Source organism: Leopardus geoffroyi, chromosome C3 (genome assembly GCF_018350155.1).
Source record: "Leopardus geoffroyi isolate Oge1 chromosome C3, O.geoffroyi_Oge1_pat1.0, whole genome shotgun sequence".
Taxonomy (NCBI): domain Eukaryota; kingdom Metazoa; phylum Chordata; class Mammalia; order Carnivora; family Felidae; genus Leopardus; species Leopardus geoffroyi.
The window spans coordinates 29,111,492-29,134,319 of NC_059338.1; the positions used below are offsets into that span (position 1 = coordinate 29,111,492).

General features: G+C 50.2%; 1 protein-coding gene across 14 annotated transcripts in view; it reads right to left on the reverse strand.

The window, feature by feature from the left end:
* The window catches only part of NAV1 (neuron navigator 1), a 246,154-nt gene that overhangs the window by 167,386 nt on the left and 55,940 nt on the right, over window positions 1-22,828 (reverse strand). For all 14 annotated transcript variants that reach the window (XM_045456509.1, XM_045456504.1, XM_045456505.1 and 11 more), the window contains 2 exons: window positions 6,868-7,620; window positions 157-260 (listed from right to left, as the gene is read on the reverse strand). In XM_045456509.1, coding sequence (XP_045312465.1) covers window positions 157-260; window positions 6,868-7,589 — 826 coding nt within the window. In that variant the 5' untranslated portion in view covers window positions 7,590-7,620. Of the gene's footprint in view, window positions 1-156; window positions 261-6,867; window positions 7,621-22,828 lie in introns of those variants that run through there.

Consider the following 22,828-nt stretch of genomic DNA (forward strand, 5'->3'; position numbering starts at 1 on the left):
GGCAGAAACTCAAAGTGCAATTCACAGGTTGACGTCTCATTGTTAAGAGAGGGACCTGTATTAGCAAAGTCACTTTTTCCACATGGGCAGTGGGGAGACATCTAGTCCAGTGGCCTCCCCACCCCCAAGAGGAAGTCTTTCCCCCAGAACACTTACCTGTGTAGGAGAAGCTCTCCTCAGTCCCACCAGGGGGGCCAGAATAGCCATCGAGGGCCCAGCTAGCCTGGGGGACGGGACAAGGTTCCTGGTCTGTCTGAAGCCTGTGGGACAGAGAACGGGTGGTCACTCATAGCAGGGGTTCTCCTGGCCTCAAAGCTTCTCCAAGGAGCTAAGGAAATCCCCTTGGAGCTCGGATCTTCTCCTCTGCTGTGCCCCGCACCCCTCTGGGCTGGACCCTCCCTGGCAGGCACGCACACGTGTGCACTCCAGCACGCAGCACGCCTTGGGCAAACTTTGGCCAGTGGTAGGGGCTCTGGGGGGGGAACTCCAGAGGGCAAGGGGATGCCCGATGCCAGTCACCCTTTGGTATTCCACACATTCCCAGGAACACAAATCACCCACAGGACAGAGGAAACCCACAGCAACTCCAGGCCTCGGGTCCTTCCTCCTGCTGCGATCCCTGCCTTCGGTCCATGCCTGCATTATAGCCATGCACACACAGAGGGAAGAGCTCCCTCTGAAGCTGAGGTCACTGACTCCTTATGACAGCTCAGGGGGCACACAGGCCTCCTTGGGCTTGCTCACAGCCCCGGGGAAGATGGAGGGGTAGGCTTAGTTGAGGTCACAATGACTCCAGGAGGATAAGTTCATGTTGGGCCAGTGTGGCAGCAGGAAGGAAGGGTGAGGTCTCCGGGCACCAGCTCCCAAGTGCATGCAGACTTCTGAGCACAACCCTAACCGTACAATCGCTCCCAGGAACAAAGGCTATGGGAGCTTTTATTATAGGCAATTACCCTGGGCTCTCAGAGCTGGCCCGCCCACCCGTCCGCCCGCTGTCTCCAGCTAAATGGACCCTTTGGCAGCTTGGTAGGAGGGGGAGGGGTGAGCTGTACACACAGGAGGGGAAGTTGACGGCTGGTCCTGGGGACGGGGGCTGGGTCAGGGGACCCTGTGAGTCTCCAGTGCGACTGAAATTTCGTCTTCCTCTCTCCAGTTTTTCCTTTTTTCAACCTAGATGGCTGGGCCTCTGGGCTCAGCTCTGTTGTTAACTTGCTGTGCAATGCAGAGCAAATCTTTTCTCTCTCTGGGTCCCGCTTCCATCATGGGACAGAAGAGATGACCTCCAAGGCCCAGATCAGTCTGACAGTCCAGGGTTGTGTGAGGTGTTTGCTGCCCCTGGATGGCTCTTTCTAAGCCATGCAGGTAGTATTGAGTTCTTGTGTGTGTGCAGGCCCCTAAGGTGGGTGCTTGCAATAGAGCTGGGTGGGGGTACTCCGAGAAAGCAGGAGACCTCATCTTGCCCTGGGGACTGCTCAGTATGATGGGGTCATTCACCATGTACTACTATCAATTCAATGTCAGCCTGATGTTTGAGTACTATGGGGATAAAGAAAAGCTGAAGTCGCTTGGTTTCCTGGAAGAAATGAGTATAGATCTGGGGTTTTGAAGGAATGCAACACACTGCTGAGAAAATAATAGGACATTCAACTGGGGAGAGGGAATTCTATACAATGTATACATGTTTCACTGAATAGCATTGTATATGTAGAGCTAGGCACCGCCTGACCCAGAGCAGATAGGCAGTAACTAGCGTTAGAAATACAAATAGTTTGGGGTGCCTGGGTGGCTCAGTCGGTTAAGCGTCCCTGGCTCAGTCGGTTAAGCGTCCGACTTCAGCTCAGGTCATGATCTCGCGCTCTGTGAGTTCGAGCCCCGCGTCAGGCTCTGTGCTGACAGCCTGGAGCCTGCTTCGGATTCTGTGTCTCCCTCTCTCTCTGGCCCTCCCCCTTGTCATGCTCTGTCTCTCTCTGTCTCAAAAATAAATAAACCTTAAGGAAATACAAATAGTTTGGGGCACCTGCGTGGCTCAGTGGGATGAGCGTCCAACCGAGGTCATGATCTCACAGTTCATGAGTTCGAGTTATGCGTCTGTGCTGACAGCTCAGAGCCTGAATCCTGCTTCGGATTCTGTGTCTCCCTCTCTTCTCTGGCCCTCCCCCCCCCCCCCAGTCATGCTCTGTCTCTCTCTGTCTCAAAAATATACAAATAGTTTGGGGCGCCTGCATGGCTCAGTTGGATGAGTCTCCAACCGAGGTCATGATCTCACAGTTCACGAGTTCGAGTTCTGCATCTGTGCTGACAGCTCAGAGCCTGGAGCCTGCTTCAGATTCTGTGTCTCCTCCTCTCTCTCTCTGCCCTCCCCCTCTCTGCCCTCCCCCACTCACACTCTGTCCACTCTCTCTCAAGTAAACATTTAAAAAAAAATACAAATAGTTTGCTCTCATGCTTGTTAGAGCCTGCACTGGCCCAGGAACACTGAGGAAGGCAGCCTCTATCGCTCTAACCTCAGTTGATTTCACACTTTCATCTCTGCCTGCCTCCACCCCCCCCCCCCCAAACTCAGCCAGGAACCCCAGTGTCTCTCCTCTGTCTCTCCTCACTTTCACTTTCCAGCCCAAATGGACAGTTTCATCTATGTTAGAAGTTGGCTAGAGGTTGAACCTGAGAGAAGAAAACCAGTAACCCTATCCTGACACCATTGCCTGTACCCTCCTAACTGAAGTCTGATCAGAGGAGGGAAGGAGAGAACTGTGAGAAAAGGAAAACACTTGGCAGTTGGAAAAAGGCAGCAACAGGGTGGTGATCCTTTAGGCGGCCTTTTTCCAGGAGAGCAGAGGAGAAGGAGGTTGAAGACCTGAGGAAACCTGAGGGAACCTGAGAGAACCACAAGTATGAGACCAGAGGATCTGGGAGCAGACTGAGAGGCATTTATGCCTTTTCTGGGTCCAGCGAGCAGGGGCAACCAGAGGGAGGCAGCGGCAGGTCCGAGAAGAGGCAGGAGATGAACTTCATTGGGAAGGCCCACACTCAGATCCTAGGAAAGAGATGGTTATGGGCAAGGAAAAAGATGGCTGATGGATTTGTTCCTGGAGAAGCAGGTCAGGCAGGACAGGCTGGAGACGGGGAGAGGAGCATGATAACCTCTCTTCTGTGATCAGCTGGAGGTTTGCAGAAGGCCAAAGTAAAGGCTAAGGTGCTGGGGGGTGGGGGCAGGAAATTTCCATGAAGACAGGAGATCTGTGACTTCTAGGGAGCAAATGGCACCTCCTTGGCTATGAAACTTGCAAAGGTAGCCCAGCCTGGCCCTGGGCAGCAGCTCCAGGTCCCACGGGGCGTACCGGGCTCCCACCAGCCTGCTTGGGGCACACAGGGGTGCCTTCGTCCTAATCTTTCCTTGCCCAAACCATGACCCTCCCTACCACCCTAATCCAGGGCCAGGATTAGAGCAGGGTGTAGGAGGGAGCGTGGTAAAGGACCGCCTCCTCTCCGGGGTTGGTACAACACATTTCCACTTCTGTTTCAAATGCAAACATGCAATAAATGTTTGTACATGTGCTGCCAAAGCGAGCATAACATGCAGTAAAGTGTTGCATTGGAATGTTCCGAGGAAGGAGTTCTGACCTCTTTGAAAAATGTCAGAGTCTAAATCTGCCAAGGGACTTGTAGGGTAGGTAATGTAAAATCTTAAACAATTTAATGCCTAGACACTTTTCCCAAAGATTGAATTCAAAATGAAGGAGATCAGGTAGGAGAAGAAAGTCAAAGAGTCACCAGGGAAACACTGTACTAATTGGGAAAAGGCCACGCGAAGGAAGGTCTGCCCTGCATTTTTGCTTCCTTGCGTTCTCTCATCAGTGGGAGAATCTACGTGGAGGGCACGAGGGACAGAAGTGAGGAGCTCCTTAGGAAAAGCCACACGGAGTGCTGCATGGGCAGTCCTTCAGGCAGAAGAGATGCTCCGAGAGGCAGGGATCGCCCAGGTAAGAATGTCCTTTGATCGTGGAGTCAGCTAGAATGCCTGCCATGATGGGAAGCTCACTGCCTTATCAGTAATTTGTAAACCTCGCCAGTTGCTGGAAAGTTTTTCCCACTCACCTTCCAGTCTGTCTCAAACTGACTTCCAACCACCATGATGCTTAGTGCTCTGGAGCTGCACCAGGTAAACCTAAGTTATCTTACAACATGACAGCTCTTCAAATATTTGAGAACAGCTCTCAGAGCCTCTCGCGAAGCCTTCCTTTTCCAAAGTAAACTGCCTCGGTTCCTTTCACCATTCTCCTCACACCTTTTTTGGATCCCACACCAACCTGTCCGTCTTTCTTGAAATGTGTTTTTGTGCATCAGTGTCCTTTTAAAATGTGATGTCCCGAAGTGATACTCTAAAAGAGGCCTGACCACATGGTGAACAGAGTGGGAATATTGGCTTCCTTGTCCTGGACACTGGACATCTACTGCTGAGGTGTAAGAGTGCCCGGAACTTTTCAGAGCCTGAGTCACACTGTTGGCTCCTAATAAAAGTCAAAGCTCCTCACGGTTTCCAGTGCCCCCCTCCAGACGCTCTGTCACCACAGAGACTCCCTATGTCCCAGGAATGGTGTACCAACTTTTTAAACCCCAAACGGAAGTGGGTTTCTCCTCACACTAGCACAGAGAGAAAACCCAGAAAGTCAGGTTAGTCAGGGAGGTACTTAATTTGCATTTGAGCCTCTCTAAACCATGTGACGCTCAGTAGTTAAAACTTGGTTTCCTTACAAATAACCCAGTGAAGAAATGGGCAGAAAACATGAATAGACACTTCTCTAAAGAAGACATCCGGATGGCCAACAGGCACATGAAAAGATGCGCAACGTCGCTCCTCATCAGGGAAACACAAATCAAAACCACACTCAGATATCACCTCACACCAGTCAGAGTGGCCAAAATGAACAAATCAGGAGACTCTAGATGCTGGAGAGGATGTGGAGGAACGGAAACCCTCTTGCACTGTTGGTGGGAATGCAAATTGGTGCAGCCACTCTGGAAAACTGTGGAGGTTCCTCAGAAAATTAAAAATAGACCTACCCTATGACCCAGCAATAGCACTGCTAGGAATTTACCCAAGGGATACAGGAGTACTGATGCATAGGGGCACTTGTACCCCAATGTTTATAGCAGCACTCTCAACAATAGCCAAATTATGGAAAGAGCCTAAATGTCCATCAACGGATGAATGGATAAAGAAATTGTGGTTTATATACACAATGGAGTACTACGTGGCAATGAGAAAGAATGAAATATGGCCCTTTGTAGCAACATGGATGGAACTGGAGAGTGTTATGCTAAGTGAAATAAGCCATACAGAGAAAGACAGATACCATATGGTTTCACTCTTATGTGGATCCTGAGAAACTTAACAGAAACCCATGGGGGAGGGGAAGGAAAAAAAAAAAAAAAAAGAGGTTAGAGTGGAAGACAGCCAAAGCATAAGAGACTCTTAAAAACTGAGAACAAACTGAGGGTTGATGGGGGGTGGGAGGGAGGGGAAGGTGGGTGATGGGTATTGAGGAGGGCACCTTTTGGGATGAGCACTGGGTGTTGTATGGAAACCAATTTGACAATAAACTTCATATATTGAAAAAAAAATACTTGGTTTCCTTAATGTGGCCATTTTAGTAAAGTTATATATATATATTTTTTAATTATTATTATTATTTTTAATGTTTATTTATTTTTGAGAAATAGAGCATGAGCGGGGGAGGGGCAGAGAGGGAGGCAGACACAGAATCTGAAGCAGGCTCCAGGCTCCGAGCTGTCAGCACAGAGCCCGACGCGGGGCATGAACCCACAAGCCATGAGATCATGACCTGAGCTGAAGTCAGACGCTTAACCGACTGAGCCACCCAGGCGCCCCAGTAAAGTTATATTTTTATTTAAAAAGCGTGTGTACTAAGGACACCTGGGTGGCTCAGTTGGTTAAGCCACCGACTCTTGGTTTCAACTCAGGTCATGATCTCACAATTCGTGGGTTTGAGCCCCACGTCAGGCTCTGTGCTGACAGTGTGGAGCCTGCTTGGGATTCTCTCTCTGCCCTTCCCCTGCTCTCTCTCTCTCTCTTTCAAAACAAATAAACATTTAAAAAAAAGGAAAAAAGAAAAAAAAGCATATGTACTTGATGGACATGTTTTCCTATGCACTCAAGTCGCCACGTCTAAAGAAAACTAGAGACTAATTTGTTGACCATGTTGTTATGAATGGTGGCTGGGCCACTGCCAAAGGTGGTGACCCATCTGACCATTTAGAAAGCAATACTGACTGTCCTTGGTAGGCCAGGCACGAGGTAAACAGTTATGTATAAAGAAATATGGTAAGTGGACAGAAAGAGAGTGAGTGACAGACAGACAGATACAGAGTATTATGGGAGGGCCAGGAGGAACAGTTAGGACTTCACTATGAACTGAAGGCACCATGCCCATGACAATGCAGTTAGTCTAACTCACAGTGGTGGCAAATATCCCAGATGAGCTGGGTGAGACTGACCTACCTACCTGCACCTCTAGCTGCTTAAGCATCCACAACACCCTAATCTACTGTCTCAGAGCCCAGGGAGATGGACATTTTGGGATGGTACTCTCCTTATGATCCTGTTTGTTACAGAGTCCCCAGAGTTGAGGCCTCTGACAAAAACCTTGCATAGATCCTGGTCCACCTTTTATGTCCCCAATCCTATCTCCGCTCTCCCAACTCCTTGCCTCACTTCCTCTATACTCTGGGCCCCCTGGTCTCCACCAGCTACTCATCACCTAGGCTCCCTCCTCTTTGGACTTGCCACTGAATCCCAGCTCCATGCTTCCCTCCCTTCCTCCCCATCTGCCCCCCACCCCAGCTCACCTGTACTGGAAGGGGGCTACTGTGGCTGTGACTGGCTGACTCTGCTGATGGACCGAGGCGAAGCTGATGGCCCCTGGGGTGGGGGAGGGGCGCTTGCTCGGCACAGGGCTGCACACTGGGGAAGAAGCCCCTGATGCTGTCCCGGCATCAGGCTCCAAAGACTTCAAGACCCCTGGACTTTTGTAGTTTGTATCTCTTTGGTCCTTTCCCGGGTGGTTAGGAGGTTTTCGACCTTCAGGAGCCCCTGGTATTTGAGTTTCTCCATGAGAGCTCATTCGGGATGGGCTCCTGCCCCGGGTCTGGCGGACTGGAATCCCTTCCTGAGCCACCTTCTTCTTTCCCTGGGTGCCTTGTGTCTCCCCAGTTCTTCTGGACCCAGCCCGGCTGGAGAGGGCAGCTTTGGGGCTTGCCCTGGGACTGCTCCATGGGGAGCTGGAGAGGCCTTCACCACCCTCAGCTGACTCTCTCCCTGCCCCAGAAGTCTTGGGGGAGCCTCTTCCCCGAGAGGCCTTAGGAGAGGAGTTTCTGGAAGGGCCTCCTGCTTTGCCCAGTCTCGGGGAGGCCGAACGCTGGGGGCTCAGGGCCAGGCCAGCCTGGCGTGGCCGCAGCTGGGGAGAGGCGCCCGGTGTATGAATCCTGGTCTGGGAAGCAGCCCGAGGCACAGGTATGGAGGAGGCATAGTGGGGCCGGCTGGCCGAGTTCACATTGGCCATCCCATTCATGGTGAGCAAGGTGGCAATGAGGACTACTGTCCTGCAGAGAGAGGAGAGGAAAGAAGATCGTTAGGCACCATCCTGAGTTTCCGTCCCTGAGGGTATAAAGATGATGATGCGGTCAGGGGAGGAGGCATCAGCATCCAGGCTGGACACGGGGACTCCTGGCTTCACATCCTGATTCAGTCAGTGCCTCCTTGCCTGACTCTGGACAAAAACCCCTTTACCTCCCCTCTCTGAAATGCTGCTGTGAGTCTCCTATCCAGACACATATGTGAAAGTGTTTTGGGAACTATGGTGCTCTCTACAAACGGAGTTAAAATTTGACTTCCCTTGCCTCTGTTGCCCTCCACTGATAGGGGATAGACCCTTCCTTGTAGCCTGAGTCTACAAGGCACTGACCACGGTAAACCAACTTCCTTGTGCCATCTGCCTTTGCTCTGCGTGTTCCTTCCACTTGCCACTTTATCTGCCAAAAGTGCCCAGGATACCTCTCCAGCGGAGTGTAATCCTCCAGATCCCACTGGGCCCAAAGGCGGAGCAGCCGATCCCAATCCCCACCAACCATAAACTTGCGAACCTTCTCTGACCTCGGGCTCCTGCCACCTGGCTCATACTATTCACTGGTCCTTGTTGATGCCCATCTCTCCTGGTCCCTATCCACTGCCCCCACCCCTTCAGTCACTGGAGATTTGGGCACTGGACTCAGTCTTCCTTTCTAGCCCATTCCCCATCCACCTCCCAACCTAGCAAAAGTGACCTCTGCCACCCTGGGCCTCTGGTCTCACAGATTAAGTGTCCCACGTTTAGATACAGGCAGAACCCTCTAGGTACCCCCCCTCCCCCAGCACTCAATCCCTTCCCTCCCAGACCCTGATCCATTAATTATCGCATCTCTCTCCCACACCCTCAACCTCTCCTCCTCTACCAGCTTCTCTTCCCTGCCATGTTAATTAATGAATTAATTGCTCTATTAATCACTTTCATTCCCAAGGGAATTTGAAGCCATTTACAAAGACACAATCAATCAATTTCAGATAGGTGAAAGAGTTAAGTGTAGGAAATGTAGAAAATGAAACCATAAAAGAATTTTCAGAGCACACACATAAATGCTTCCATAATTTTGTTGTGGGAAAGGCCTTTAGATGCCCCACGTCAGAGGCAGAAATTACAAAAGAAAGCACTGATAGACTTGAGTGCATAAGACTGAAAATCTCTGTATGAACACAAGAGCCCTTTCAAAACGTTCAAGCCACCAAGAAACTACAAAGATACTTGCAACATATATGGGGGACAAGGAGTTAATACCTTTAAGCACAGGGAATTCTACCAAATCAATAAAAGAAAGCAAATGCCCCACAGGATAAAAAGCAAAAGACTTGAACAAGGAATTCACAAAATAATACATACAATTGGCCAAAACCCAACAAAAAGAAAAGGCCTCCTTAAAATCGAAGAGATGCCCGTTAAATGTTATCATTTCTGCTATGAAATTTACTACCTTTTAGAAAATGCATATTATCCACCATTGGTACAGGGCCACAGGGCTCTCATACACTGCTGTGGGAACAATGCCAGATCTAGAAATGTGTCCTAGGGAAAGGATTGAAAATGTAGGCAAATGTTTATGTACGAGGAGGCAAATGCTCAAGTTGACTCTCCAGGGGTAAACGGGCTCTGGGTGAAGACGGAGACAGAGGACATGTGGGCAGAGAAAAGACCACCACGGTACAGCTGGTCCACCCAAGACCACTGGGGTGGCCCCTTTCACACTGTGGAAAAAGCTGTCGGCAACTGCAAGGGATTGTTTCTGGCTGTTGTTGGCCTTGCTCTGACCTTTGACTCTGTGGCCCGGGACCAGTTACAGGCTAAACTGTGAGAAGTCAATGTAGACCCCTAAACATTGATGGATTTATAGAACTACAGCACGAAATGACCGAGAGTCAGGGGTTCAGGACTGCCCTACTCACGGATGAAATAATTTCCACTAGGAAGAGAAATACAATGACCTCCTCCTCCTTTCCTCTAATTTGTACCTGAATGACTTGATGCCACTATTGAATGAGCTGAATGTCCTCCAGCAGACAGGGCAAAGCCGTGTGTGTTCAGACGCGCGCAACCAGCTTGCCACCACTCCTCCAGTGGCTGCCCCATCACCTAGGCCCGCAGGACCCCGTCCAAGGCTTCCCTGACTCCTACTTCCTTCCCACCCACCAGGCCACAGTCTGAAAAGACGCTCTTAAGTCACCCTTTGCCTGCCCACCGTCTCCCATACAGGGCGTGCTGCCCTGTCCCCAGCCCCCAGCATGCCGAAGACAGTCCCATTGGAGGGCCTGAGAAGTACTCTCACAAAGAGATCTCAGAATGTGTCAAGTAGGTACTAACAGCAGCTGTGAGACTCTCCATGCTCAGCCGGCAAAATAAGAACAGGATAAAATCTAGCAACTGCTGCCAGGTGGAGAAATAGAGGGTCTTTAAGATAAGAAGGAGCACTATGCTTTAGCCTGGCCTCAAGACCGTAGTGAGGATTCCTCCCCAGTAGCGGTGAGAGCAGATTTACTCTGTCATCCTTCTCCTATCCCGCCACTCCACTAACGATCAGCTACGTGCCTCACTGACAATGCCAAGCAGGACCAAAGGGACAAGAATGGACCCGATGAAAGGTGTGTGTGTAGTCCCTGAGCTGCTGACCTTGGCGTCCAGCGCAGAGCTGAGCCATGCACTGGCCGACTGAGCTAATCAGCTGACCACCCACGACAAGGACCCAAGACCACTGACTCATGACAGCCATACCCCCGAGATTTCAGCGTTCCCATGGTTAATCCCTGCACTGGCACGGTGCCACACAGGCCACTTCTGCCTCTCCCCTTGGGCTGAGTCCCCATCAGGGGACCATGGCCACATGAGCGCACCAGACCACCCCCTTTGGGAGCTACCTCTGTGATGAAACCTAGAGCTGTATCTAGGCTCCACCTGCACCTCTCCTGGGAACCGCTCCCCTACCCACGTTGTAGTGCCCAGGGACCCCCCAAGAGCCCAACTCACCTACGTTGTCCCTGAAGCATCCCCAGATTCCCCCAAGCCCTATATCAAGGACTGACCAGAGTTCCAGCCAAGAGAGCCCTAAGGCGGAGAAAGCTGATTCTACTTCACTTGCTAATGGAGCAGATGCAGTTGCTGCTTTCACTGGATCATCATTTTTTCAAAGGCTGATGGAAGAAGATTTAAAAACATTCCTGTGGTAGGTCACAGGAGCCACACCCCTCCCTCTTCACTGCAGTTGGGGCCCTGCTCTCTCCCGCCCCCCGCCCGTGCCCATGACAGCCCTCCCCTAGACCAGGAACAGCACCACACAGGATGTAACAACCACTCTCCCAGGTGGGAGCCTAGGAGAATCAGACCACCCTTAGGTCTACAATCAGGTGGTGGAGGAGGGATCCCCAAATACATTGAGCTCTTTTAGCCTGGCAGGAAAGGGGACACAAAGGAGCTTTCCTGGTTTGCCTTTAGAGTGGGAACTCCCAGGTGCTTCAGTATCCTTACAGAGATCTCAAGGGGACACCCAGCAAATCCCTCTTCCCTAGACAGTATCAGGATCTCTCTTTCATTGAGACATGGTTTCTAACCCTCACAACAACCTTCTAAAGTAGCTTTTATTATCCCCATTTGCCAGGTCAGGAAAACAAGGCTGAGAAGGTTAAGTCAGCTGCCAAATGACAAACATAGCTAGAGAGCAGTAAAGCTGTGATTCAAAAGCAGATGAGCAGGACCCTGAGGCCCAAGGATGGATTCCCTAGACCACAGCTACCAGTGCAAGTCCAGCCTCAGGAGGTACTCCTCAGCCTCCATATCCACAGTTGTTGCTGTGATTGACAGGTCTGGGCCTTCCAGAGATGTGGGGGAGGGTAGAGGGGGCATTAATCCAGTTCACAGGGTGGAAAACAGAAAAGGAAACCAGTCACGGGCCTCTGGAGGAGGCCTCCTCCTCCTCTCTTTTTCTCCAGCACTCCTCAGATCTAGCCAGCTACCCTTGTACTGTTCATACCCTGTTTGCCTTTGGTGGTACTAGGGGGTCAAGGTGGTCTCAGGGCACTGCCTTGTAAGAGGCTATAGGCAATGAATGCGGCTGGGGAGGGAGATAATGGGCCAAATCCAGCCTGGCCACATGCTTAATATGCCCAGTTGGCAGCAGATGGCATACTTGGGGTAGGTGGGAATTGAGGAGGAAGACTATGGAATTACAAGACTACAGTAGATGGGAGACCTGGGGAAAAGGGGGGAGAGAGTGCTCATGGGAGGCAGGGTCTTAACTGAGACACATGGACAATAGTATCTCCAATAGTATCTCAAGGGTGAGGCCTCTGTGCAGATGATCTCTGCTGCGGCCCCAAAAGTTATCTACTGGCCATGGCACCCAAGCTGCATTGTTAATGGACCGAGTGATTTGGGAAGCTCCCATACTTGCTCTGGGGCTCAGTTTCTCCTTCTGTCAAATGAGGGGGAAATTCTGCCTCCTTGCTCTCCATAGCTTCATGTCCTAAGGAGGCTGAACGAGGTAGTATCTAGAAAATGTTCAGCCTCCTGGGGAGAACAGGGTTAGCTGTAATGGCTTCCATTTCCTGGTGCTCACTGTCAGACAAAAATGTCCTAGAGAAGCAGGACAATCTATATCTCTTTTGGACAGGCCCTGTTGAAGTACTGGCTGTCAGTACTAATCATCTTTTGTGATACCTTCACAATATATCTGGGGAGGCTCAAGGGCAGAAGGCGAGGAGCTAGGAGTGGAAACAAGGAGACCATTTCTTTCTTATGTGAATGTGTGTGTGCATGCACATGTGGTGCTGGGGAATCCTACCAGATCCCCTACTCCTCAACATGCTCTCTCTTCTTCCTTCCCCTTCTTCCTTCCGCCCTGATCTGCAATTTCATTTAACCTCAGTGAATAGATTCATGAAGAGGGTCTCACTTGAGACCTTGTTTCTTAGTTCACTCATTCCAGGGATCTCTGTCCTCAATAAATTACATTAGGGAGTTAATACTCCCCATTACAAAAGCTCGTAGCACTTTCGAAAGGATTCACAGCAAGATCCCTCTGTTCAACAACACACACCTTGGTTGAATACCTTCCACATGCCAGGTGCATTGCCAGGTGCTGTGGCAATCACCATGGCTGAGACCTAGGTTCTGCTCTCAGGGAGCCAACAATCTGGTATGGGGAAGCAGGAAACATGCGCAGTCATCACAAGCACACATGCGGTGTGTCAAAAGAGGCAAAACAAAGTGCTATGGGGCTGTGTGTGTATCAGTCTGACAATAAGGTAGAATCAGAGAAGGCTACAAGGAAGAGGCAGCAGCAGGGTTGGGGGTTGGTCTGAGATCTGGCAAACAGCAGATTTGATGACTGAACCTCCCATGCCCAGGGGTCTATCCATCAGTGCTCCAATACATACTCTGCTCTGCAGCGTAGTGGTGACAGAATAAACTCTGGAGTCACAGTGTCTAGGTCCAAAGCTTGGCTCTGCCATTTGCTGATGGTGTAGCTTTGGGCAAATTCCATAAACTCTGAGTTTCCTCATTGGTAAAATGAGGCTGAGACTAGGATCTCCTCTTCACTGCTTTGAAGAGTAAATTAGTTAATACATGCAGTGCTTAGAACGGAACCTGGCACATAATAAGGACTCAACAAGTATTGTTATTATGATCATAGGGACAAAGGACTTTTTTCCAAGTGTCCTTCCATCCTAGATGCCCAGGGATGGAGGCTGAGCTGCCTGGTTCTTCCGGAGCCTCCAGCAGAGCAAAGGAGATCAGAGACCCTGCCAGGCTTGGATCGAAAACCTGTAGCATTAACAGGAAAAACACTGCCCATGATGGATGCAGTAACACCCACCAGTGGATGGGGTAGGAAACTAGATAGTTTGGAAATTGTGTAATGGAAAGAGTAAAGGCTTCTGAGTCAGGAAGACCCGGGTTCAAATCCCAGATTTGCTACTTCTTGCTATGTGGCTTTAGATAAATTATTCAACTTTTTTGAGCCCAAAGTCCTCATCTGAAATAAGCGGTCATAGAGTTTTGTAAAGATTAAATGAGAGAATAAAGATAAGGTACTTAGCACGGTGCCTGGCGCATAGTAGGTACCCAAGAAATGGCAAAAATTATGTTAAGGAGAACAGCTGCCCTTCTTCCCAAAAGGGAAGGAGACAAATTCAGACACAGACTGGGACAATCTGATGGATGGCAGGTGAGTCGAGAGGCTGGTGGCATCCAGGAGAAGTGGCACAGTCCCAGCCATTGAACACAGTGTGTAGCCCTACCCAACATGTACTTCCATTTTGTCCCCCTCTACCTTTTTCAGTCCACACCCCAACTGTCTGTTCTCTCATCCTAACCCTAGGGTCTTGCTTTATTTTTAAATCCAACACTTTTTAATTGCATTTACTGACTGCATGCCAGGCACTGTTCTGTTTTTTAACCTACATTAACTTGCAATTGGCCTATGAGTTGGTGCTATTATATTATCATTCCCACTTCACAGGCAAGTGGCAGCAAAGCACAGAGAGGCTGAGGAATTTGCTCGTAATCACACAGCTGGTAGATGGGAGAGCCAAGATTAAGCACAGACAGTGGAACCAGCCAGTGCCTGTAACTACCCTGCTCTGTTGCTCATCCTACAGCCTCAATCCAGGCCTCACAGCTGACTCCCTTGCACCCCCAACCTCCCAGCTTTTGTCAGCCTTGAATCATTCTGGCCTCAGGCCCCATCAGGACAAACAGAGGCCCCTGGCTCCGCAATGCTCTGTAAACCCCAGAGCCAGGAAGTAATTTTGGCCTATAAATATTTCACTCTAGCTCGGAATGTGGGGAGAGCTTAAGCGCCAGTTCCCTCAGATCTGCGGGGTCAGAGGCGGGATGAGGGGAGGGAAGGCGGGCACTGTATTCAGCGGTCCCTTCCAGGTCTGGAGGACTAGCCAGGCTGCAGATTCCCAGCCAAGACTCTCTGCCGCCCTTTCTGCCCTTGAGACTCCCGCAGAGGTGGCGGAGTGGGCGGGGCGTGCGCTGTGCGCGGGGCGGCGGCCGTGGTGCTGATAGGACAGCTCCTCCTGCAGTGGCCCCGTTAAAGGAGCCGCGTCTGCGCTTTGTGAATGTGGTTAGCATGCCCATTTCAAAAAGTCAGAACATTTTAACCACAGCATCAAAAGGGTGGATATGGAAGAAGAGAAGAGAAGAGAAGAGAAGAGAAGAGAAGAGAAGAGAAGAGAAGAGAAGAGAAGAGAAGAGAAGAGAAGAGAAGAGAAAAAAGGGGGTGCTTGGGTGACTCAATCGGTCAAGTATCCCACTCTTGATTATAACTCAGGTCATGATCTCACGTTTGTGAGTTCGAGCCCGACGACCGGATCTGTGCTGACAGCCTGCTTGGAATTCTCTCTCCCTCTTTCTCTGCCCACTCCCTGCTCATATGCGCTCTCTCACAAAATAAACATTAAAAAATTTTTTTAATAAAAAATAAAAGAGAAGAAAAATGAAAGAGAAGGAAAAGAAATGGAGGAAGGAAGGAAAGGAAGGAAGGGAGAGAGGGAGGGAGGGAGGGAGGGAGGGAGGGAGGGAGGAAGGAAAAGCAAAAAAAAAAAAAAATGTCTGGGAAGTGGGACTCTGGGTGCTGGTCAGATGACTCCATCATGAGCTGAGTGAATTTGGGCAAATGATTTATCTTCCCTGGTTTGTTACTGAAAGGGTGAAACATAAGGAGGAAAAACTTGGCTTCTCAGGAAGAGGGAAAGATGGTTAAAGTTTGCAGTATCTCTAGACTCAAGCACTCAGGTACAGATGCTGCACAGTAGAGGGTAGTGGTTAAGAACATTGGACCTGGAGCATCTTCCCAACACCCCACCCCCATGCAAAGCTAACTTCCACTGCAGCTTCCTAGCTTGTGGTCCTGAGCAAGCTATTTAGCCTCCCTGGTCTGCTTCCTCATCTGTAAAATAGGAATGATAGTAATAACAATATCTATATAACGTCGTTATAAAAATTCAGTGAGTTATTATAGGAAAATCATTAAGACAGTGCCTGGCTCATACAAACCCATACAAATCACTGAATAAATGTTAGTTATTAAGTCAACTAGAGCATCAGCACAGCATGTATCTCCCTTCTCTGTTCTACTCACATGTCCCACTGGCATCTTTTGTCACAGACAGTCAGAACAACATAAATGTTATCACATATATTTCTCTCTAACCTAAATTTCTATTTCCTCATTTGAGTATGAGTAGGACAGAGTTTACATGGGATTGGGGTAGGGAGGATAAACAAAGTTGGAGAATTTTCCAAAATAAACTGTGGCAGGGACTAGTGAGAGACATGGGGAAACCTCTCTCGCGGGGCCCCTTCTGAAGTTGAGGCAGTCCTGACAGCAGGAGGGTGGCTTAGGGGCAACCTCTTCAGAGGCAGCAGGTGGACAGGATGACTCTCAGGGATCCACACACTACAGACAAAACTGGACTCACACAGGCCTCTATGCAAGATTTCTTCCTCTACCTGCCATGTACTGTCTTCTGTCCTTGAAAGCCTGACTGGCTCCTCCCAGGGCCAAACCTCAGCTTGGAGGCCCAGCCTGGTCCATGGAGGCTGAACACTTTAGGGAACAGAGACTTGTGTCCTCTGATGCCCCAGCAAAGAGGTGACTTGTGTTGCCTCACCTCTTGGCCAAGTATCACATATATAGTGTTATGCTCACACACACATACACCCACTCACCCACACCTGCCCACATCCACATACTGATAGTCACTCACACTGACCCATATCCACACACTGATACACACACACACGTGTCTGTAGCTTCAGTCTGTCTTCCTCTCCCTGTCCCTTCCCTTTGGCCCATTTCCCATCCAGTCTAGAGATGAGGGGGTACTCTGTGTCCTCCTATCTTTGTCCATCTCAAGGGCTCTGGGCTCTCCAGCAGTGTGCTCACAGGCTTTCCTTGGAAAAATAGGCCCCAACACCTTCACTATGTGTACACAATTTTGGAGCCACCTGGGCGCCCCTCCACAATTTTCACTTAAGATTTGTGGATTATAGATTTTCTACAGCTCACACGGAGTTAGAGATGGGGGATAAAGGCAATTGATAACATCCCTATTCCTAGAGGAAGGAACTTGTCCCAAGCCACACCACCGAGTAATGGTGGTGCTTGGGGTGACTCCTGGTCCGGTGCTCTTCCCCACCCCACACAGTCTCCCCTCCACGTAAGACCCTAAGGCTGGGCATCATGGGGGAGTCCCCTGGGCTAAGGACTGGACTGCAATGACTACTTACTAAATGTTTCTCCTTCTTTTCCAGCCTCTTATCTCTGCCAGTCTCTAAGGACAGAGATCAAGGAAAGTCTGAGATGTGGGTGCATGGTAGTGGGGCCATAGTAGAGGAGGTTTGAAGCCAGCCCCCTTCCCCAAGCTCTTAGCCTGTAGGTTTTAGGCTCCAGTAAACCAGCTAAGGACCATGTAGCTTGGCTTGCTCCTTAGCAGAGAAGGTGATCACCCCAGTCAGTACTGAGAAAGGGACGGGATGGGCAGCCAGCAGCATTGTCTCTTCAGGGCAAGCATGGACAGAGTGGGCAGAGCATTGGCAGGAGGCAAGGAAACGGGTCTGCTGGCTAGGACTTGGCAGGCAAAAGGTGGGGGCTCAGTACTCTCAGCGCCCGCCTGGCTGGCTCCTGGCTCAGAATGGGGATTAGGATTGTCCACAGTAGTGGAACTCATTATTCTCCTCCCCTCTCCACCCCTGGGGCCCAGGGCTCTGCCAACATCCACAGGAACTCCTTTAACTGTAAAACTGTAGAAAGGTCTTCCTTCTGGCCAGATGGTAACATGTTCTTACAGAGGAAGATGGGACTGGCCAAGTTAATCTCAGGTAATAACAAACAGTTTGGTTTCCTGGCATTTATAGTAAATGATCAAGCTGGTGCCAACAACCCACCTTTCAGGCCCAGTCCAGCTGAGCCCAACCCCCTTTCCCACGAGATGGCTTCCAAATACTGTACTGCCCAGACTTGGCATTCTCAGAGCAACTCCAGCACCCTCCCAAAGAGTGTTCCTAGCCTCATGCCTATTCTGTGCTAAGCCCAGGCTGACAGGCAGGACATATGTAAAATTCAAACAACCTATATAGAAGAAACGTTCACTGTTCCTCCAACACTACTCTCAGAACCTCCTGTCCCATCTCTCAATGCTGGAAGATCTTCCAAATGTCTAACCTCCATCCTTTCTGCTAAGAATCAGGTCCATTTCCTGGTTTTCCAGTCTTGGGGTCAAGACGGGGCGCAGGGGAGGGAGTGGATAGGGAGTAGTTTCTCACAGCCTCTGGCCTTTGAGAGAAAAGTGAATTTTGAGCTCCAGGGAAGGGCCCCAGAGATGCCCAACTGAAGACTTGCACTGTATCAGCATATTGGCATTTTTCACTGATTTGATCCGTATAAACGGCTCCACTGTCAGTATCCTTGGTTCCTTTTCAATTAGCCAAGAGAAATGATTTAGTGCTAATGAAAATCAATGGTTTAAAGCTGTCCCACAAATCACAGGGGGCTGGAGGCTTGGGTTATAAATACCTCCCAGGAAGTTGAGCTGGCATGGGGAGTATGTGCAGCCACACGCAGCTTCGCTCTGCTCCAGAACACCTCCTGCTCCACACCCCCAGCTCCAAAACCCCCTCTGGCTGTTTCCAGAATGTGGTATGCTCTCCTGTGAGGCAAATGAGAGCTTAGGAGCTCTGTATCACTAGAGTACAGTTGCCTAGGCCCCTGGGGAGCTGCTCCAAAGACAGCCCATGTCTCACCCGCATCTGATTCTCTCTCTCTCTGGTCTGTGCGTGTGTGTGTGTGTGTGTGTGTGTGTGTGTGTGTCTGGTTACTTCCTCTAGGCCACTGTTACTAGAGCTCTGGCTTCCCAAGCAATAGCTTAGATTCCAGATGGACCCTAGAGCTAATGAATGGGGGAGGAGCAGGAGTAAATGGAGCCTTGGGGGTGGGGGAACTCATCTCAGACAGAGAAACTGGAACCTGCGTAGACCCCCAGGCAGCCAGCCAGATGACTGCCTCTCCCACCAGACCTGTCAGCTCCGACTTTCTCACACTCACTTTATTGTTATTTTTCTTCCTCAACTTAAAGCCTGCAGTGTGCTTCCATCGATGGTTTTTCCAGTCAGGCAGACGGAAGACCTATCACTCAACATGCCCCACATACTCTCCAGGCCCCCAAAATCCAGGGCCACTGGGCTAGGGCAGGGGAGGGAAATTCTTTGGTGCTGGGGCAGGAGAGGCGTGGGGGATTCTGGACTGCTCTTAAAGCCCTCCTGTCCAGAGGCCCTGCCTCTCTGCCATGTGTAGGCTAGTACCCTGGCTGGGGTGCCACATCCTGGCATTTGTAGAGGACTGGACTCTCAATCTGACTGCAAACCCATCAGTCAGACTGAGCTGTGAGCTGCAGACCAGACCTCCTGCCTAGTTAAGTCAGCTTTAGGCTGGCTACACTAGCAATAAGCCAGCTCCACTTTCCTCACAAACTTCAGAATAGGGGAGGGGTGGGGGTGGGGCTAAGAGGCAGGAGTGCGGAGCTGGGGGCAGGCCCAACAGTCGAGAGCAGCCCAGGAATGTGACCGTTGGACTGGATTCCAGTGCTAAGTATCTCTCTGAATTATTCAGTCTCCAGGCCTTAACTTTGCCATCTGAGAAGTGGGGCAAGCAATTCCAGCAAAAAAGAGAATTCAACTTCCCTAATTCCTCTCATTCCTGAGCCGTGGAGAGATAAAAGTGTTGGTTGCCTACGTGTCTTGAGCAAAATGGGAGTACCCCTGTCCTGCCGGCTCCACCAGCTACTACCCTCAGAGCCAAGCTAAAACCATGCTTGGGCCTCATTCCTGCCAGTACAATGCTGCCAAGCCAGGACACGTGTCCCTGCCCGTCTCCCACCCCCTACTTTCTTCAGCAGCACATTCGTGTAGGAGTCACGCACAGAGGAGAGGCCAGGCCTCACTACAGCCCAAGGCAAGGGGCCAGGCTGCAGGAGAGAATCCTCCCCTCCCCCTGCCGACCTCAATCATGGGAAAGGGTCCGATGGGCTGTGAGGCTCCTAGGGTATAGCCTCCCAAGGCCCAGAGTCCTGCCAGACACCAGGACGCTAACAGGGGAGCTGGGGGTCTCACACGAGCCGAAGATGGGGAAACATCGCACCCCCCCCCAACACCCCGCCCTCTCCTATTATGCCGAACACATCTAGGAGTGCACTTGTCCCACCCTGTCTACACCCGGGGCCTCTCTCTGTTGTCCTGTATATCCCGGTACAGGGTCTCCGAGGGGGGCCACCTTTGCCTGGAGAGGTCGGTCAGGTTTGACCAGAACTGCCCAGCAAACAGGGCTGAGGTAACAGGGCCCCCTGAGGTGGGACACATTAACATTTGCACATTTAGGCCAGAAACCCAAAAGCCAGGCAGATCAGCACTACTTATCCACCCCACGCCCACCCTGAATGACTGCATTAACTTTCTGTAACTTTTTGGGGGGTGTTGTTCAGGATGTGGTTCTGCTATTTATAAACGGGGTGGTGTAGGGAAAGCTACTTATGCTTTGCAAGCTTTGGTTGTTTCATCTGAAAAATAAGGGTATCTATCTCACTGAGTTGCTATAAAAATAAAATGAGATAATGTGTGTCTTCGTTCATTTGGGTTGCTTTAACAGAATATCACAGACCGGGTGGCTTATAAGCAACAGAACTTATTCACAGTTCTGGAGGCTGTGATCATGGTCACGGTGTCGGCAGACTTGCCGTCTCGTGAGAACTTGCTTCTCGGATCACAGCCGGCTGCCTCTGGCTGTGTCCTCACATGGTGGAAAAGTGAGGGAGCTCTCTGGGGTCTCTTCTTTAAAGGGCACTGATTCCATTCATGAGGGGCTCTGCCCTCCTGACATAACCACTTACCAAAGACTCCACTTCCTAATACAATTACCTTGGAGATTAAGATTTCAACATAGGAATTTGGGGGGACACAAACACTCAATCTAAAGCAGTGTGAAAAATGCTTAGCACAGTAGCATGTGGAACGTGCTTAATCAAGGGTAGTTCTTATAAAAATAATAACACGCTTATTAGAAAAAACTTGGAAAATCTAGAACGACACAAAGAAGATAAAAGCCTATCATCTACAAACCTACTAGTCTACATTTAGCATTGTTAGGTGTTTTGGTTTCTTCCAGGCTTTTTACTATTCATATTCGCATGCATAAAACTGTGATTACACTATACATACATGTCATGTCTCTTCATTTACTATGAATTAAGCATTTTTACTTTTCATTCAATTGTGTTCAAAAGTGTACTTGTTAATAGATAATATGGGGCGCCCGGGTGGCTCAGTCGATTAAGCGTCCAGCTTCAACTCAGGTCACGATCTTGTGGTTCATGGGTTCGAGCCCTACATGGGGCTCTGTGCTGACAGCTTGGAGCCTGGAGCCTGCTTCAGATTCTGTGTCTCCCTCTGTCTCTGCCCCTCCCCTGCTCATGCTCTCTCTCTGTCTCTCAAAGATAAAGAAACATTAAAAAAAATTTAAAAAGATAACAAACCATCACGCAAAAGCTTTATACAGAAATTACTTAACCATTCTGTCATTGCTAGCCACTCAGGTTGTTTCCAATTTTCCAGCAGTACGTAGAACACTGTGATAAACACGCAAACAAGCTTTGCTTGAGCCTTAGCTTATTTCCTCAGGCTTCTTTCTCAGAAGGGGAATTGTTGGATACAGGGGAGAATCTTATAAAGACTCTTGGTCATAAACTACAGACCGCTGTTCAGAAAGATTCAGGCAACGTGTTCTTCCTCCAGTGATGTCTGAGTGTCTGACTCACTGCACCCTTCTCAGCAATTAGGGGCGTACATCAGAACGGCCAAGTTCAGCAGTGGGGCTGCAGCCTCTGCTGGGGGCCTGGCCTTCCATGTGGCCACACATGCCAAGAGCTTTAGCAATGTTCCTGAACAGTCGGGCCAGGCAGGGGAGCAGAGCTGGAGGCAAAACCGCATGGGGTGGCCCCACCGCGAGCAGATCCTGCTCGCCTTGCCCTCCGAACAAAGCGCAGAACAAAGGAACTGCTCTACTTTGGGGATTTCAGTTGGAAACGAGGAGGGACTTTCTGTCCATGAAGAGCACACTGGGACCTTTCTGGTTCTTCTGCTTTGGAGGTTTGGAGGGGCAGAGAATGCTCAGGGCCAGATGCATGAACAGGAGGACAGGATGAGCCTTGGCCTTAGTATATATGCTTGAAGTACCCGGCAGTACCAGTGAGGAACATGCCAGCAAGATGAGGTGATTGGGTGGGATCACTGAGTCCCTACCAGTGCCAGCCAACAGGTTAGAGGGGTCTTCCCTATCTACCCTGAACAATAAGTAAGTCCAAGAAGGCCCTGCTTTGGCTTCATGAAGGACCTTGGCTGGTCCCTGGCAACTTGTCCAGGTAGGTAGTTCCTAGATGTTCTGGCCAGCTTAGGCTTCCTCCCCCTTTCTTTCAGTCTTATTATTATTATTATTATTATTATTATTTGAGTTTTTTATTTATTTTTGAGAGAGAGAATGAGCATGAGTGGGAGAGGGGCAAAGAGAGAGGGAGAGAGAATCTCAAGCAGGCCCCACGCCATCAGCATGGAGCCCAGTGCGGGGATTGAACCAACAAACCACGAGATCATGACCTGAGCTGAAATCAAGAGTCAGACACTTAGCTGACTTGAGCCACCCAGGCGTCCCAGTCCTTCCTCTTTCTGAGTCCATCACCCAACCACCATCCTAGGTGGCCTATAGTCACCTGGTGAATGTCTGTCAGGTCCTCAGGACTGTGGCTGTAGGATCCCCCTCTGCGAACATCAGTCCGGGTAACTGGAAATTCAGTGCTATCCTCACTTCCTTCCCCACCTGCTCTTTCCCTCCTTTTCCCTGCAGGCTTCCTCCAGACCTTTGGAATAGGAAGGCAAAGTGGAAGGCAGAGGGAGGCAGAGGCTACTGAGATCAACCACTGCCTGAAGTCAGACAGACCAGGAAAATCTCACAGGGAAAATCACACACACCCACAGTCCTTGGGCGGGAGGCTGTGTGGTTCGAGATCTTGTTTACGACAGCCCTGTCTTCCACCTCCTATCCTTAGCCTTAGCCCTTCCCTAAAGGCTGCTTGCTTCAGGCATGGCCCTGCTCCTACTTATCTCCTAGTGAAAAACACTCT